This window comes from Pogona vitticeps, chromosome 6 (assembly GCF_051106095.1).
Source record: "Pogona vitticeps strain Pit_001003342236 chromosome 6, PviZW2.1, whole genome shotgun sequence".
NCBI lineage: Eukaryota > Metazoa > Chordata > Lepidosauria > Squamata > Agamidae > Pogona > Pogona vitticeps.
Window position 1 is genome coordinate 120,264,995 of NC_135788.1, and position 18,369 is coordinate 120,283,363.

The 18,369-nt window shown below is 51.7% G+C and overlaps 1 protein-coding gene and 2 non-coding genes across 3 annotated transcripts in view; 2 read left to right on the forward strand and 1 right to left on the reverse strand.

The window, feature by feature from the left end:
• Window positions 1-12,965, reverse strand: part of TNFSF12 (TNF superfamily member 12) — a 33,542-nt gene extending 20,577 nt beyond the window's left edge. Inside the window, exons 1-8 of the mRNA XM_078378812.1 lie at window positions 12,660-12,965; window positions 4,202-4,240; window positions 3,506-3,590; window positions 3,033-3,098; window positions 2,702-2,737; window positions 2,378-2,502; window positions 1,035-1,283; window positions 342-539 (exon numbers count right to left, since the gene is read on the reverse strand). Of these exons, the coding sequence (XP_078234938.1) occupies window positions 342-539; window positions 1,035-1,283; window positions 2,378-2,502; window positions 2,702-2,737; window positions 3,033-3,098; window positions 3,506-3,590; window positions 4,202-4,240; window positions 12,660-12,839 (978 nt within the window). The 5' untranslated portion in view covers window positions 12,840-12,965. The remainder of the gene's footprint in view (window positions 1-341; window positions 540-1,034; window positions 1,284-2,377; window positions 2,503-2,701; window positions 2,738-3,032; window positions 3,099-3,505; window positions 3,591-4,201; window positions 4,241-12,659) is intronic.
• A 1,907-nt stretch (window positions 12,966-14,872) lies between these two features.
• TRNAL-UAG (transfer RNA leucine (anticodon UAG)) lies at window positions 14,873-14,954 on the forward strand. Its single transcript has one exon. It is a non-coding gene; the product is annotated as a tRNA-Leu (tRNA).
• Window positions 14,955-15,178: 224 nt separating this feature from the next.
• On the forward strand, window positions 15,179-15,250 carry TRNAG-UCC (transfer RNA glycine (anticodon UCC)). Its single transcript has one exon. It is a non-coding gene; the product is annotated as a tRNA-Gly (tRNA).
• Window positions 15,251-18,369: the final 3,119 nt, after the last annotated feature.

An 18,369-nucleotide genomic window follows, 5' to 3' on the forward strand; every position in this document is an offset into this window, starting at 1 on the left:
CCTACCGTTTGATGTACAGTTTGTGGATAGAGGCACCATGGTTCACAAGAAGGGGGTTTGCGGTGGGTTTTGGCAAATGGATGCCACAGACGTCCGTCAACCTGCCCCAGGATGGGTGCCCAATTATTCTTTTAAAAAATATCCCAAACCACATTTTCCAGCCGTCCCGACACACACGGCCACTGGCAATGGCCTTCTCGGGGCTGGCGGTCAAGAGTTCTGACATCGGACCCCCCTTTGCTGCCATCCACAGCCCGTGGGAAGCTCATTCACATCGTCTTGGCTCCTGGTCCCCCACCCCTGGGAGCGAGACTGATCCCTCCCCTCAAAAAACAGCCCACTTCTTCTTCTTCTTCTTCGGTGTTTTCTTGCCTCCTGCCAGCAGCGCCTGGCAGCGCCGTCTCAATATCCAGATATGCCTCCGTTTTATCGCGGCCCCCTGATTCCAGGCCGTCGACATTCAGAGGCAGGACTTCAGCAGCATCCAGCGAACCGAGTGGAGAAGCGGAAGAAGGCGCAGGGTCCGGCGGCCAAGCGGGCTAAGGGGGCACAGCCGTTGGCAGAGGCAAAGGTGTAGGAAGAAAACAGGATCCAGGCAGGAAACGGGTTCGCCAGCCATGGAGCCGACACAAACAGTCTCGTGTCGGAAGCAGTAACTCAGTCCCTTTCTGTTTGTTTTGGTTTATAGCTCCTGCGCGCCGAGTCCGGCAGTTCACAATGGGAACCCCATGGGGAAGGCTGAGCCCCACTGGAGTCAGGATACGGGCAAGCGTTCCTGCAGCCCTCCTGCTCATGTCAATGTAAACATGGACTTAGGAGTCATTAGCAGGAGCGAAAGGCGGAAATGGAGCTCACAGACTAAGGGAAACGTTGACCTGACTAAAGGTGAGGCCAGAAGCCGAGAACTCCGAAGGGTTGAATCCTGGGAGTCCCAGCTCCGAATCCCTCCTTCTCACCCTCCAGACCCCCGGTGAGCTTCCCCCAAAGCCGGGTGCCCCACACCTCCTGCTGGCCCCCCTCCCCCCTCGATCTCAGTGGACTTGGAAGAGGCCAAAGTAAGTGAGGTAGCGGTCGGCTTTCAGTCGAACCTTCGGGATGGTCCGCAGCCGGATGGACTCCCCCGGCGCGAGGAGAACAAGCCCAGAGACCTGGCACACCTTCAGTTCGGGCTCCTGAGGTCCGGAGCTGGTCGGAGAAAACTCTTCCAAGCACCGTAAAGCCAGCTGGTCGTCCAGCATCACGTCCAGCTTCATGTAAATGGTCTTGCCTTCGTTGAAGTGAACCTGGGGCCAGCAAGAAAGAGAGGGGGGGGAGGAGGGAGGGAGAGAGGGGAAAGAGCTGTATTTTATTTGAGATGCGACCACAGCATGGACAGGTTTAGACCCGAGCTTTGAAAATAATAATCCAGACTATTATAACTGGCCAGACAGCAGAGCCAGTGCAGGATTCTTGGACATGAAATGTATATATCTGTCTGTCCATCTGTCTAGCTAAATTTATTTTGCATTGCTATCTATCTGTCTGTTTATCTGTCTATCTATCTATCTATCTATCTATCTATCTATCTATCTATCTATCTATCTATCTATCTATCTATCTATCTATCTATCTGTCTGTCTGTCTGTCTGTCTGTCTGTCTGTCTGTCTGTCTGTCCGTCCGTCCGTCCGTCCGTCCGTCCGTCCGTCCGTCCGTCCGTCCGTCCGTCCGTCCGTCCGTCCGTCCGTCCGTCCGTCCGTCCCTCCCTCCCTCCCTCCCTCCCTCCCTCCCTCCCTCCCTCCCTCTGGTAAGCTAGTGTCGCGAAACGTTGCCTTTCCTAACTAAGTGCTCATTAAATGAGCTGGACTAAAACTCCCATTCTCCCCAACCCCCCTGAAGTAGAAAAGATGGGCGACGTAGTCCCACACCGTTCATTCCTCCCTTTCCGCCATGGGAAAGAGCGCTCTCTAGAAGCCTATGAAGGAGAGGAGAGGGTTGATGTCAGCGGTCCCCGGCTGTTCTGGGACTACAACTCCCAGAAATTTTGAGGCACACAGCGGGTGGGGAAGCCTTCTGGGAGTTTTAGTCCAAGTACCTCTGGGGACCCAAGATCGGGAATGGCGGGTCTCTTTCATCTAAACCAAATAGCTCATCTATTTACACGTAGAAATCGGTCACTGGTGTGGCAACCTTTCTTCCTCCCCGGCTGTCCACGAAGGACTTCCGCTGACGCTGTGTTTTCCACTTCAACCGCCAAGGCCCTTCGCAATGGACCCAGGAGCCCCGTCCCCTTCTGTTCGCACAAACAGGTTCGCTCGAGTGGGGAACTGCTTCACGACCGTGCTAATTAGGCTAGAAGGCTCGCCATGAGTCTTTGTCCGCGCCCCCTTTTCCCCTCACCTGGCAGTACAGGTAATAGAGGCCCCTCTTGACCACGGTGAACTCCTTGCGGCTCCGGTCGTAACGGAGGGGGCTTGTGGTGTTGAGGTTGGCTTCTGCCCATCCGTGGATGGTCCCGTTGGCATCTGCAGAGGGGGGGTGTTGAGAGAGGGGTTGAGGGGGGGACCGTGAAGGGCAGCCCCAAAAGCCCCACCCGCTGCTCCCCTCGATAAAGCCTCCCTCTCCCGTGGCCCCACATAAACCTTGCGAGGGAAAGGAAAAGGGAGAGGGGCCTTATCCAGGGGTCCCCTCCCTCTCAAGACGCTTCTACCCGGGAAAGGTTACCTGCCTGGATCCCAGCGCGACCTTCGCTGGACTGCACTGAAAGACAGAAAAGGGATCCGGCATGAAGGATCACAAAGGGGGGGGGGGGTCTCAAGAGAGTGTGGGTGTTTGGAGAAGCACAGCTTGAGACGTATGGGGTGATGGGCGTTGTGCTCCAGAAATTTTCCACCAGCTGCCAGGGGAGAGACGAAACTGCGGCCCGACTCTGCAGGAAGAACGGCCGAGGGCTGGGTTTCTCTCCCCCCGGCGTGTGGGTCCCCCGCTCGAGAAGCCCCAAAGAGCCAGCCCAGGGGTTGGGTGTCGGAGGAGAACCCCTCGGCAGCCCCCTCACCTTCGTAATGTGCCGCGGAGACGGCGCTGGGTCGGCGTGGCCGGGCCCGCTTCCCTTTAGCGGAGGCTGTAGGAGGGGAGAGAAGATGGGGTAGGTGAACCGGCAAAGCGGGCAAGGGGGGGAGAAGCCCGGGGCCGGCCACTTCGTGCCAAGGGCGGGCCGATCTGACGCTCGGGTCAGTGGTCCAGGGGTTCCCCTCTCCCCGCTGAAACGGGGCCGCTGGCCGGCTCAATGGGAGACAAGCTACCCGTTTAGATGCAGAACATCCTTCTGCCAACTGTGGGGCAGAACTGGCCGCTCTCCCGAAGGGATGGATTTGACCCATACCTAGTGGTAGCAAATCAGCTGCTTCTGAGTCTGCTACTGTTTTTTTTAAAAAAATCATCATCATCATCATCATCATCATCATCATCATCATCATCATCATCATCATCCTCTCCCTTGTACCCATACGATGGAAGGATCCAACTCACCCTGCCTTCGTTGCCGCAGCGCCCCCTGCTGGGCAAGATGGTGCAGGAATTTCCCTTGGCTGTTCCAGCTGGTCGAGAGCGCCACCTAGAGGACCGATTGGGCAATACGATCACAACCCCTGGTGTGCGGCTCTTATTATTTTCACAAAACCCGCCCACCAAGCTAACAAAAACTCATGGAGTTCCACTTCCACTGCAAAATGCTCAAGGCAGCACCCGCTCCTCTCGTTCTTTCAATCTCCACAGGACCTCTGGACGGGAGGCTCAGCTGAGAGAGGGAAGGGCTGATCCTGCCTCCCTTCCTTCATTTGCGAGAGGCCCCGAGTGGCTGGACAGTTCAGTGGTTTGGGTCTCTGGATGCCGAGCCAGAGGTTGTGAGTTCAATTCTTACCCCAGCCCGCCCCGAGCCTCTTTGAGAGGGACTGGACTTGATAACCCACAGAGTCCCTTTCTCCTTGTTCTGCAGTTCTCAGATTATAATCTGAACCTAGGTCTCCCCAGGGTCTCCCCAAGAGAAATAGGGTCCCTCGCATGTCCTTTATACAGTCTGCCTTTCTGCAAAACAGCAAGGCATCTTTGTTCTGAAAACACGCTCCCCGATTCCTTCAAATACCAACTTACATCCGACACCCCCAAGGCAAGGAGAGGAAAGATCACAGCCCGCGTTGTGGCCATGATGGAAAAAAATCCACATACCTGGTCAAGATCCTCCACCTCTTCCTCAGACAGCAGCTCCTGAGAACCACAGGAAAAAAAGAGAGTCAGTCAGTATCCAACACTGGGCCAATAACCTGAGAATTATCATTCAGGGTCAATATCAGAGCGAGGCGTGTGTGCGCCCCATGCGAGATGCAGCTGCATCTCCGAACCAAGAGCCTAACCTCCTGGAAGGAGAACCATCCCCACCAACCCGCCCAGCCGCTTCGGGTCATCGCACGTCAGAAGAGGTTGGTTGTCAAAAGAACCGCATTCTGAGGATGCTTTGCATGGGAGCGACACAATTTGCTCAGAACTTGGGAGGTTACTTTTTAAAAAAGTGGTCCATTCCCATCGCTAGTTCCCAGGCTGGATCACTAACGGGTGGTGCCCTCAAGTTGCCCGCCCAACTCATGGTGACCCTAGGCACCAGCGTTCTCCGAAATGCCCTTGTCCTCAACAGCCCAGGTCAGCAATTGCAAACTCAAGCCTGGGGCTTCCCGGAGGGAGTCCGTCCATCTCATACTGGGGTCTTCCTCTTTTCCTGCTGACTTCCGCTTTTTCCAACATGATGGTCTTTCCTAGAGAATCCTGCCTTCTCAGGATGGGCCTAATGGAGAACAGCCTCAGCCCCACGAATGAGTTCTGGATGACTAAGAAGCTCCCTGCTCTTTCAAAAGGAGATTCTGAAGTGCCCCAAATGGTTACATAAGTGGTGTTGAGAGGATGCAAGCTTCTGAGTTCTCTAAACATGAGGTTGCAAAAAAGGGGGGGATGTGGAGGAAAAGAAGGTGTTGCGCATTCTAATGGCCAAGAGAGAGTGCGTAATATCCATTGCCTTGATTCAGTGGGGCCGAGACACACGGCTCCAGTTCTGACTCATCGCCCCCGCCTACCCACCGCCCAGATGAGGTTCAGGGTTCTGAGGCTGACACGCAAAGCCCTCCACGGTTTGGGACCGTTTGCTATCAGGCGTCGTGTCTGGAACGTCTCTCCCCACTGCCATCGGCCCGACCCACCAGAGCTTCCTAGGCTAACCTCCTTCGAGTCACCACCTCCAAGGGAGGCCCATTAAGTCATCCGCCAGAGGTCGGCGCTTCTTTGCAGTGGCTCCGACGTTGTAGAACAGTGGTCCCCAACCTTGAGCCTCCAGATGTTTTATTTATTTATTTATTTTATTAGACTTGCATACCGCCCATCCAGAACATGTCTACTCTGGGTGGTTTACGCAAAATACAAAAACCAAAGATACAAATATAATAAATGAAAACATAAATGAATTTTTAAAATGAGGCCCAATTTTACTACAAGAGTCCAAGATGGGAAAAAAAGGAAAAAAGAAGAGGTAAAGTTAAGTACAGTGGTGCCTCGCATAGCGATCGCTCCGTTTAACGAAGAAATCGCTTTGCGATGATGTTTTTGCGATCGCTTTTGCAATTGGTTAGCGATGGTCCCTATGGGGAAAATTCGCTTTGCGATGATCACAGGGAAGCGATCATCGCAAAGCCTCCATTTTCGGCCAGCTGATCGGCGGTTCCAAAATGGCCACCGGGTAAACAAAGTGGCTGCCCGCTATGTTGCCTTGCTTTAGAGGCACCGAAAATGGCCACCCCTATGGAGGATTTTCGCTTAAGGTTAGTTTTTAAACCCATAGGAACACATTAATGGCATTTTAATGCATTTCTATGGGCTTTTTAATATCGCTTAGCGATGAAATCACTTAGCAGTGATTTTTGCTGCATGGATTAACATCGCTAAGTGAGGCACCACTGTAATGGCTGTTGGGAAGGCCAATGTTCTTGGACTACAACTCCCAGAAGCCTTCACCACCATCTCTGCTGGCCAGGATTTCTGGGAGTTGAAGTCCAATAACATCTGGAGGCCCAAGGTTGGAGACCACTGTTATAGAAGGCCCGGGTGGAGCTATACCTCCCCCCCCCGCACTAATGTTTAGAAGACATCTTAAAACATTGCTTTTCCATGCCAACCCTGTTTGATTTGATGTCCCCTGTCCTGCCATCGCCCAAGGAACTGCCTTGGGTGCTACTAGCTCTTATTTTACTTAGGTTTTAGTTTTTGCACCTTTCAGTTTATCACTGCCTGTTTCATTACTGTAGCAGTAATTCATTAATTCATACTGTTCAGTAATTCATCATTGTTGCAGTAATTCATTACTTTAGCATCCAACCGGAATAGTGCATTGCACGAACGGGGACATCTATAAATTTTAAAAAAATGTAAGTAAGTAAGCAAATAGTGGGTTCAAGCCCATGTTATCCTCCCTATGATGCCCCTTGTTGCTTTCTTGTCATGTTTAGTTACCTTCCTTTCCTTTGGAGGGGGGGGGGTGAAGAGTTTATTAGAGAATGCCAAAAAAAAAAATCCCCCATAAAAATAACTTGGAAAAGAAACCAGAAATGATTCCTGGTGCTTCAGGAAAACAACGTCACTTTCCCTGGTTCCTGTTACCTCTGAAGCGGGACCTCATTGCTTCCCCTTTGCCAGAAGGAGGAACAGAGGAGAGGTAATGGTATTACGGCACCGTCACATCGCCTTGCAAAAGTTCACTTCTTTTGAAAGGAGGGCGAGACATCCCAGCATAAATCTGTCCGGATCCTTAGGATGTTTAGATCACCCGAACAATAACACTCACAGCAGCAGCAAGAGCAAAAAACAAAACAAAAAACACAAAACCTTTTGCAAAATGTATGTCACGGGTGTAACGAGATAGCGCTAGAGCGGTTCAGTGCTGATTTACTGCTCTGTACCTGGGAGAGTTGGAAGGTATTGGGAAGGGTTCAAAAATGTAGTGCTGAAAGATACCTAGGGGTTTCGGCACAGGAATGGTTGCTACGGGAACACAGAAAACAAATCTCCCCAACATATCCCCCCCCCCAACTGTCAGCAGGTTTTAGAAAGCTGAAGCCTGTGGAATCTTCTTTTCTCTGGGCGCACCAGAGAAAACAAAACACAATAGGGAGGGGAGGGGAAGGGGGAAGAAGGTGCAAAATGAATATATTTTGGAACAAAGAGGGAACAAAGCATCTTTAGTCTGCACCGTGAAAGAGGCGCATGGGCGCATGAGAATGACAAAGGCCATTCACACATCTTTAAACTTAGAAATGGGAAATACTGCTTTTTTTTGGGGGGGGGATGCAATTCTCAGAATATCTCAGGCATCCTTTATTTCCAGAAGCCTCTGTGGCGGTGGTTGCAATGGTTGGTGCTTTTAAGGGTAAGTTAGCCCTGCCAGCATCCAACCAGATTTATTCAGGGAATCCCTTAATCATCGTCATCCCAATAACCTTATAAATGCAGAGCTTGAAGGGGCCCCATGGATCATCAAGGGGGCACAGTGGGGTGGACCAGATGACCCATAGGGTCCCTTCCAGGTCTGCAGTTCTAAGATTATTATGGGATGGGGAAGCTCTTGCTCCCAACCTCTGGCTCCACAACCAGATCCCTCAACCACTGAGCTATCATGCTCCTGAAAAGAAGCAAGATCAGATTTTGCAAGGAAAGTGTTAACAAGGGACATGGTTAGCTTGTATGATCTGTTCCTTTTTGCTGGAACTCAGAAAGCCACAAAGTTCCTTTTTAAAAATAACATAGCAAAACAGTTGCATTTGGGTGCGACAAAGTAACTCCGGTTCCTTTTTCAAATTATTTTTGAGGGTATTTTTTTGGCATTCTCTTTTCGCTCAGTGGTTCCCAGCTTTGGCTAAACAAGATGTCCTTGGACCGCAACGTCCAAGCGAAGGCTTCTGGGAGTTGTAGTCAGAGAACATCTGGACACCCAAAATTGGGAACCACTAATCTAGCCCTCCCCGAGAGGTCCCTCTCTCCCCCAGCAGGAACAAGGAACAAGGAGTAGCCAAAAAGGAACCGAAAACACAGAAAAGAGCGTGGCACAAAAGCTTTAAATCCCACAGCTTGACTCAACTAGGGTAGACCCATAGAATTCCATGGGAACTTGAGTCATCCAACTCCATAGGTCGCTTTAGCTAAGGCTAACGATGATATTTAAGGTATTAAGGTAATCAGGACGGATGATTAGGCTATTCTGGGAGTGGCCATCTTAAAAAGCAACTTTCTCCAATTCTGTTTAAATGAGAAAATATGTTGTTATTTTTCCATGCCTGTCACACCTGTGATTATGAGCCCACAACTCACTGAGCTGTAGCCCTCCGCTGTCCTCTTTATTAATTAAAACCGTTGTACTCCAGTAGCGACAGAAGGACGATAATAAAGAAGAGCAGATCCAGTTCTTAAAAGACTAGAAGCCAATTTAGGAGCTGACGGATTGCAGAATCATAGAAAAGTGAAGTTGGAGGGGGCCTCCGAGGCCATCAAGTCCAGCCCCCTGCTTGAGGCTTTAGCGGTGGTGAAGGACAGACCCTTTTATTCCTTCCCAGTTTTCTGCATTGTTTTTTTCCTCTTCCGGCTGCCCGTTTGCCCTTTAAAACATTTCCAAAGCCTCAAACGCATGGCTTAGCTTTCGATTCACGACTAAAGGGAAACATCCCCTATTTAAAATGGCCTTGAAGCCATGACCTCGGGAGTAAAATCAATCTGCACATGGTCAGAGATTCTCTCTCCTGCACACACAAAGGGCCGTGCATTGTATTTACATAGCATAACAGCACCCTTGATGAGTTATGTTTTTAAACCATCACATCAGACATTCTGGGGCCGGCTGCAAAGAGTATTGGGGGCCAAACCCTAGTCTTGGGCTTCATCCCCCCCCCAATAGCCTAGAATCTGCTGGGTTGCATCCACTATTAACAGCTGCAAATACTCAACATTGAGGTCATTTTTACTGCCAAGAGCTTACAAGGAGAGACTCCGAAGTTTGCTGCAGAGAGGGGAGGTCAGAAGACCAGCATTTGGAAAGCTTTATGATCATTTGTTGTTGTTGTTTAGTCGTTAAGTCGTGTCCGACTCTTCGTGACCCCACGGACCAGAGCATGCCAGGCCCTCCTGTCTTCCACGGCCTCCCAGAGTTGGGTCAAATTACGATTATTACTATTACTCAAAATGCTTGACAGTCAATCAAGATGACAAAGACATAGACTGCTTTTATATAACAGATACAAGTTCTGACCAAAAACCTAAGTCTCTGTTAAATGTCGGCACAGTATGTATGCTGTTCCTGATATTTTATTATTTTTTTTTTGTAGCTCTGAGGGTGTGATTTCTGAAATCTGCAACTGCTTATAGTACTTTGTGAAATTTCTTGGTACTGTTCCAAAAGCCCCGATGATGGCGGGGACTACTGAATGGTGTTTGATCCATTATTATTATTATTATTATTATTATTATTATTATTATTATTATTATTATTATTATTATTATTATTATTATTATTATTATTATTATTATTATTATTATTGGTACAGTTCAAGCCTTGCACAGCAGATTCTGGCTGGAGGCCAGCCCAGCTGTTGGGTGTAGTGGTCTTTGGGGTAAGATGGGGGGAAAAAGGTGCACCGGGAGAGCATTCCCGAACTGCATGCGCGTCAACACCCAGCTTGCAGGGAGATCTCGGCTCAGCTCAAGAATCAGCAGCACCATTTTAAAAAGGCAGAGATGCACTGGCTACGCTCTACAGAGCTACCTGCTCCAAGAATACCTTTATGGATCTATCAGTCCAAGGTAGTTATCCATCCCTTTCGTGCCTGGCTGCGACCTCCCAAAGCAAAGTCCAATCAAACAGACAAAACGTGTCTTCAAAATAAGATTAAAACTCATGCAAATTCAGGCCAAGCCTCCAGCCAAAGAAGAGGTTTCTGGCAGGCTCTCCCTCTGTGAGATCTGTGTTCGAGTTCCCAATCAACCACTGACTCACGTGGGTGGCAGCCAAACTAGGGAGACACGACCTGAGAGGCGGGTGGGGTGGGTCAAATCTCTGATGACCTACCCCTCCCCGGCCACCTCCTTTCTTGGACCCTTTCTCTCACCCAGCAGGTGAGCTCTGTGCTCTCTGGACTCCCCCCCCCTTGTTTAATTGATTGTATTATTGATTTGAAATATTATTATCCTGCCTTTCTCCTTAAAAAGAGCACCCAAGATGACTTACATCATTAAAAGACAGTGTGCAAAGCTAACCACAGGAAGGATACCAATACTCAAAAGGATCAGACATCATACTTTAAAACATATGCAGCACCAGAACACATTCAAAGCACTACAACGGTTATTTAAAAATCCCACTCAGGCAGGCAGTCCTTCAGGGAAAGCTTGCTTGAAGAGAAGGTTCTTTGTCTGCTGCCAAAAAGAAAGGAGAGGTGGGAAGGAGTTCCAGAGTCTAAGGGAGGAGCCACCAAAGAAGGCCCCTCTCTCCTGGGTCCCCATCAGACACCCCTGCAGAGGTGACGGACCCAGAGAAAGGCCTCCCCCTGAGGATCTTAACCTCCAGGCAGGCTCATCATGGGAGACGCAGTCTTTGAGAGAGTTTGCATTCAAATTACAGTATTTAGGACTTTATAGGTCAAAACCAGCCTGGAAAGGATTGGCAGCCAGTGGAGCTGCCGGAACAGCTGGAACGTTTCGAACCCAGCCCTGAAAATCTGACCCAGCGCCATTTAGTGCTTGCCTCGGGAAGGCGGAAGAGCTGAAGTCCAGAATTAGATCCTCCCCGAGCCTTAGGGATATATTTCCAGATATATCTAAGGAAATAACATTTGTTTTCCAACATCACTTGTCCAGCTGTGCTTTTCTCAAAAGCGATGCCGTTCAAGGGGCAAACCTCCCTTTTCCCCTCCTGGGTCTTTTTAAGAAACAGCAATCCAACAGGTGCAGCACGAGGCATCCCCCCCAGGCAAAGCCACACCGGCTGAACTTCTGCCTGCCATTGCAGATGTTCAAAAGCACCAGGATAGAACCACCCCCATAACCCACCTAGACCTATTTAAAGTGTTCTGGAGGGAAATGTTCTGCCAAACCACAATCGCTCCCAGCCAGTTTCTCACGGCCCAAGACTCTTTTAGACTCAGGATGTGGCCGGTGCGTCTCTTTCTGCGGGCGTTTCAGCCCTTGGAGAAGTTACTTTCTCAGGTTGTGGTCGCCAGATCCCTCCCAGGGCCAGGTGTGGTCAGTGGCCACGGCTCGTGGGAAGAATCTGGCCCCCCGGAAGTCAAAGAAAAGCAAGATTTCTCCGAAATCACAACATCTCCCCGAAGGAGCGTGGGGGGGGGGCCTGCAAGATTTTTTTTTACCTGCAACTTTTCCTAGCAGGGCGAGTGTGTGGTCTTGTCCAAACCGAGGACGGATCCTGCGGCCACCTCACCCCGAGATGTGTTTACCGCAAGCTTTATTTGGCTCCGCCAGGCCACCACTCCTCGAAAGCTCACGCCAAGCAAAACAGCAGTGGGTCGTTCTCGCTGCACGAAGCCATAACCCGGCTTTCCTCTCCGTCCGCCCACCCCGGGGCCTGGAAACTGTCTTTTGTCAAAATCTCAGATGCTTTTCCTTGGCCGTTTGCAGCTGCACACACACACCCCCGTGCAAAGCACGGCTGCACCGTGCAACAAAACAGCCCCCCCCCAAGTTTCTGGCCATGGCAGAGACTAGGATAAAAGCACCTGAGGCATGCATTTCTCACCTGCAACAGGTGTGGAAAGCCGCCAGGTCAGAGAGAGTGATGGGTCTTACCGCTAACAGCATCTGCTCAGAAGGGGATTGGGTGCATGTTTGTTTATCTGAGCTGTGTGTGTGTGTGTGTGTGTATCACAGATTGTGCGGTTTCCAAGCCGGTGCCCTTTTAGCTGCTCTGTTTACAACTTTCTCCCTGGCTCTTATTCCTGCCCAGTCCCTACCCACTCCATGCATCTGTCGGAGAGGGTGCAGCCCCCCCCCAGGCTCCTGTTACCGACAAGAAACACGTCTTTGCCTTTAAGGTGCCACACCGCTCCGCATCTGTGCATGTCCATGTGCAATGCCCGCCTGTCCATTGGTAGGGATATTTCTAGCAACCTGGCATGTTTATAGCAGGCGCCTGGATTGTTTTCTATTTATAATGTGAGTTTCTGGCCCCTCGGGGGGGCTCGGCGCTGCCACCGCCACCACCACCACTGGCACCGGGCGTGCCAGGAGGTGGCCTGTCCCACCCACCCACCTGCACCCCTCAAGCAGCAGGTTGGCACCCTGGCATCTGCCAGGGGCAAGGACCTGACCCCAGTTGGTGTGCAAACTGAAAGGTCTGCAGGGGTGTGCCCCGAAGGTGCCCAGGGGTGTGTGTGTCCCTGTGCAAAGGTGCAAGGGGGGGGGAAGGATCCAGATGCCCCCACCACACCCCTCCTTGCCCCCTCCCCCTCCACTGCTGTTCCGAGCTAGCCTTTGCGGGGATGGGGGGGGGAGGAAGAAAGACGGGTGCCCAAAGTGGCGGCTCCAGGACGCGCCCTCCCCGCAGCAGCAGCAGCGCAGTCCAGTCCCCCCCCACGACCCCCCCCGTCCTCACCTGGGGTCCCGCGGCGGCGGCGGCGGCGGCTTCCTGGTGGTGGGCGCGGGCGCTGGATCGGGGCCAGGCGGCCAGGAGGAGGCTGAGCGAGGCCAGGAGGAGAGCCGAGCCGGAGGCCAGCGCCAGCGCCAGCAGCACCAGCCGGGCCGGCGGCTCCCGGGCCCGGCGGCGCCTCCCCATGGCCGGGGCGGGAAGAGCGCGGGCGGGCAGGCGGGCGGAGGGGGGGGGAGGCGGCTCTTTCCCCGGCGAGGAGCAGGAGGATCGCGATCCGCAAGAGCTGGAGAAGCAGCGGCCGGAGGAGGAGGAGGAGGAGGAAGGAGGGAGGGAGGGACGGAGGGAGGGAGGGAGGCAGGCCGGGGAGGGGAGGGCAGGGGAGGGCAGGGGAGAGGGAGGGGAGGCGGCGCTCGCTCGCTCCCTCCCTCGCGCGCCCGGCCTCGGCTCAGCCCCAAACGCATCGGGACAGGAAACACCCGCCGGAGCGCCTGGGCGGGGGAGGGGAGGGCAGAGGGAGGGGAGGGAGCCCGATCCGGGAAAGGGCCGCCAGGAGCCCGGCGGGAGAGGCAGAGAATCAAACAGAGAGAGAGAAAAAAAGAAAAGGAAAATGCTCTCTTGGGTGGGTGGGGGGCGTGCCAAAAGGGATAAGCGAGCCTCCAGCGCCGGGCGCAGTCTACCCCCTCCATGCCTCCGAGCGTCGTTCTTTCTCCTCTAGCGGTGGGGCGGGAGGAGGGCGGGGGCTGGGGAGGTTGGAGGCCCCCCCTCCCGGGTCAAGAGACTTGTTTGAGGGGGGGGGGACAGAGGAAGGAAGGACCTTTCCGGTGTGGGTCCCCAAGGAGCTGGAAAAAAAAAGATGGGTCGGGTTGGTGGGCGGCGAGGAGAAGGGGCAGCCCCGTCGGGGAAGAGGACGAGGCGACGGGCGATGGGTGGATGGATGGCCCCGTCGAGGAAGCCACCGGGTTGCGGGGGTGTGTGTGTCTCGCATCAGGTCCCTGTTGGGGGGGGAAGGACACTCGGTGGCCCCTCGCCATCCCCCCCCCGGGTCCATTAAAAGACGGGGGGTGGATAAACAAATACATAAAACAAACAGGGCGAGCGAGCGACTCATTGCCCCGACGGTAAGCCTCCCTCTCCGCAGGTGCCTTATGTTTTCGGACTACAGCACCCATCGTCCGTCCGTCAGCGGCCGCGCTGACTGGGGATTTTGGGAGCTGGAGTCCAACCCTAAGTGCCGTTTTCTCCGGCGGCGCGGTCGGGGCTGAGCTGGCCTGCCGGGGGAAGACCCGTGTTCACGCCCTTTCCCACGTTACGGACCAGACACGCGCAAACACACACACACACACCGAAGAAACCAACCCGGCTGGGAGAGGAGTGGGGCCCCGTGCAACGGGAGAAGGCCCTCGGATCAGAGCTGGGGAGGAGGGGGGAGGGAAGCGGCCGCTCGGTCTGGGGATTCTGGGCTCTGTAGTCCAAAAGCAGCCGCTTCCGGAGCGCTTCGTTTTGCATTTGTGGACGCGACAGGTGGAAATCGCGAGGCTCGTTTTTTCTTCGTGGGAAGTCCGTCCGCAATTTCCCCTATTTCCGTTAAATTTGAGCTGAAAAGTCCAGGAGCGCATTATTCTAACTCTCGCTCCCCCCCCCCCGTCCTCTCTTTCCTCCGTGTGATGGTTCCCAAAGGGAAAAACTACACGGATCTTAAGCAGAATCGTTCTCACGTTTCCTTTCCTTCCTTCTTCTTTTTTTTTAAAGGCATCTTTCTTGGCCGGAAAAAAAAATGGACCCAAGTTCAAATACGGAGCGTGGGCAAGTTAACTTGTTGGACTCCATCTCCCATCACGCCGCAGCCAAACGGGGTCAGGGGAGTGTGGGAGCTGGAGTCCCCGAGAAATCTGAAAGTTTTGGCAAACTTAGCCGGCCCGCCTGCAAGGGATCCCTTGCTCGGCTGCAAATTCCCTGGAGTTTTTCTGTCGTTTCGACTTTTGCCCCCCCAAAAAGACTCCGAGGAGTCTTTTTTTGGGGGGGGGGCTGTTTTCCCAGCGCGCGAGATCCCAGGAGCGGCCCAAAGAAATGCGTACATAAAGAAACAAACAGATTTTTTTTTAAAAAAAGGACCCCAAAACTGGAGCGAAGCCTTTTTTCCCCCCTCCCCAAATTCATAAAAAAAGGTGTATTATTTTTTAAAACTTCTGCAGGCTGTCTCCGGCCGCCCCAGAAGAGAAGGTAGCGTGGCCGAGCGGTCTAAGGCGCTGGATTTAGGCTCCAGTCTCTCCGGGGACGTGGGTTCGAATCCCACCGCTGCCAGTGGATTATTATTATTATTATTATTATTATTATCATCATCATCATCATCATCATCATCATCATCATCATCATCTGCAAGGAGGGTTTTGCTCAGCAAGCCAGGGCTTTCCGTGCAAGCTTTCCCCCTTTTTTTTCCTGCTGCAGCTGGTCTTGCAAATTTCCAAGCGCAGCCTCCGCGCATGACCAAAATGTTCTTGCATTCCCAGAAACAGGCTTCGTGAGCCGCGTTGGTGGTATAGTGGTGAGCATAGCTGCCTTCCAAGCAGTTGACCCGGGTTCGATTCCCGGCCAACGCAGAGAACTCTTAACTTTTTTGGCTCCCTCTGTGTTTTGATTTCCACTTCTGTTTTCTCCACCCCACCCCACCCCCTCCTCTTTCTCTCTCAATCTCAACCTTGGGAGTTCCACCTTTTGCAACCAAACGCCAGCCAGCGATGGAAACAATGGGAGCCTTTCCAGCTTTGGAAAGAGGCACCGGTTTTTAATGCAAAAGAACAAGCTGAGAGCAGAAAAGAGAAAAACCACATTTTCCCCCCTGCAAAATAAGTGGGGAGAACTCTTATCTCCCGGTTGACTCGGAAGGAAACGTTCCTGGACTCAGCTGTCCTGTTTCCAGCAGCCACACGGGCAAACAGGAACAATAAATAGCAGCAATACCAACTACAATAGTCGGTTTCAAGCCCCGCCCCCCGCGGATGCCGAAGACCGCAGAAATAAGGATCTTTTTGCATTGCAGAGTCTCTGTCTCCCTCTAGTGGCCAGTTATGGTAAATACACCCTGGAGAAACATTACTGTATACTGTACAGTACTTGCATTTCTTATTTAGTATTTTCAGGCAGTGGATAAATGATTCAGTGGATATTAGTCCCATGGATAAGGCGGTCCTACTGTATTATGATTATCAGGTGAACGTGGGCTTGCAATGCCTTGGAATGAGGTCTGCCACCTTGGTTCCTTTTAAGGAGAAAAGCCAGGCAAAATTATTTTCAATCTATCGATTCGTTCTACAGTCAACACGCTCCTCCTTTTCATGGTTTGCTCTGTTTAGAAAGCTGACCTTTGCAGATGCAGGAAGCTCGCAACTCGAACCCAGAGCTGGAACAAGCTACCTTGGGGGGACTACAGCAACCAGCATCCCCTGCTCTGCAGAGTGCTGAGTGTTGTAGTCTGGAAAAAAAAAAACTTTCCCAGAATCTCCAGATTCCACTCTTGCCGTCTTCTTCCCTTCTCTTCCATGGAGGGAGATCCCATCTTTTCTTTCTTGGCCTATTTAACCCCCCCCCCCCCGTTTCCCAGGAATGAAGAGGTTGCAAGGGGTCAGATTTCACTGGCTACACATTTTCTTTTCTGATGGCCCGGGCAGGCGATGTCCGTCCATGGAGGTGCTGCCTGGGCAGGAAATACAGTATTTACTCCAACCTAGACCGGGGGGGGGGGGGCGCTGGACTGGTCAGCATGCGAGGGACAGCATTTGGTCCTGGTTTCCCTTCCCACCAGGCAATGAGGGGTGGCCTCCCCCCCCGCGGATGGATGGATGGATGAATGGATAGATAGATGGATAGATGGATAAATAGATGGATGGATCGATCGATATTCTGCAAGCATCGTTTTCTATTCCAGATGTTGGGAGCGACCACCTTTGCAAGCAATCTGGAAAGAACGAATTCTTGGTGAAAAGGGCTGCTATTAGGACTTGTCACTTCGCTTATGTGGGGCAACATCACAGATGTAACTAGAAGTAGCTATTTGTTATTATTTTGGAGGAACTGGATAGCAGTCGGTTACTTTTGAAAACTGTAACAGCAGGAACTACAGTACCTGGAGAGAACAAGGGCGATGGGGGGGGAGCATTTTGCACCCCCAAAACAAGCTGCTACAGCAAATAGCATCTCATACTCACTCAAATTTGGGTAATTGCTTTACAGTATGTATGTATTTATTTATTTATTTATTTATTCATTTCAGCTATTTTTACCCCACTTTTGTTTCCCTTAAAAGGACCCAAAGCACGAGATGTCTGAGAAAATCCCCGTCCGTCCCTCGGGTGCACGAGGCCCTTTCTGGACACGGCCATTGACAAACCGAAGGCCTTCGCTGTTTTAGGGTTTCCCTCACGCACCCCCCCCCTCGAAGCAGCTGCTTTGCTTTGGCTCAAGACAGGGATGGAAGTAATTTCCTTTTTTTTTTTTAATAAAAAGGGAAGTTTGCAAGCTTCGGCAGAGTTTCGCTGGAGGTGTCCGAGCGTGCGATCGTCCCGTGTAATTTTCGGGCCACTTCCTCTCTTGCAGGGAAAAAAAAAGAGATTCACGCAGGGGTGGGGGGCCCCCTCTTCCTTCCTCCTGGTTTCGGACCCATCACGAGTCGGAGAGCCAGTCGTGACTTCAACCTCAGATGGTCTGAGAGAAGGGCCTTAAAATAGAATCCTGCGCCTCTCATCACAGGACCCAAGTGGTGGTGGTGGTGGTGGGGGGGGAGAGACGGCAACCTCAGAGCAGAAGCCTAGCAGTTTCTAAGACAAAACTCGGTTAAGTTACTATCTCGGACTGCAATGCCCAGAATGCTGCCCCCCCCAACCTGGGAACACGAAACCCTGGCGGAAGACAGTAGATGGGCAAAAAGGCTTCCATCATTATAAACAAGTTGGAACATATCCGTGGCTCTCCCCGGGGTGATGAAATTGCACTAATAGGCAGGAAACATTTCTCCTGGAGGGTGAAAAAAAAATCCTTAATGCAATTCTCCTTCATCTGACACTTTGCTTTGGACTTCCTCATTGAACAATTTCTCTAGTATAATCAGTTTCTACCTCAGCTCTTATTCCGTGACTTGCTTCTGAGCATTGAAGCCTTTCTCTCAGATAATCTTCTGTTCATTCAAGTTTACTGAGTTTCTTTTGATCTTAATTCAGTTGTCATGGTCCGTGAATAAAACAACCCTAAACACTGCCATTACATGTTTTTTTAAAAAAGACAATTCAAGTGCATAGATTATCCACAGGATCAGTATCCACAGATTAATGGTCTGAATTTTTTTAAAATCCAGAATTATTTTCATATGTATTACCAGAACCGGCCACTAGAAGGAGCCAGAGAGCATGCTATACATAACATGGTCTCTGGCACCCTCTAGTGGCCAATTCTGGTAATACATGTGAAAATGTTTTTCTATTTTTTTCCTTTTGCCATGTTATTTATCGCAACCGTTCACTATTACCCACACTTTTCAGTCTCTGCGGTGAGGCTTAAAACCAAACCCCAGGAGGTATGACTATTCAAGTCCGAGAGCTGCTTTGGTCCAAATCTGCTATAAAAGCTGCTTGAAGTTGCCATATTTCACAGCAAATTCCATTAATCCATATAATCACAGGAGTTGAGCCAAGGCGGCCATGGAGCCCAAATCCCCACCCAAGGCAGG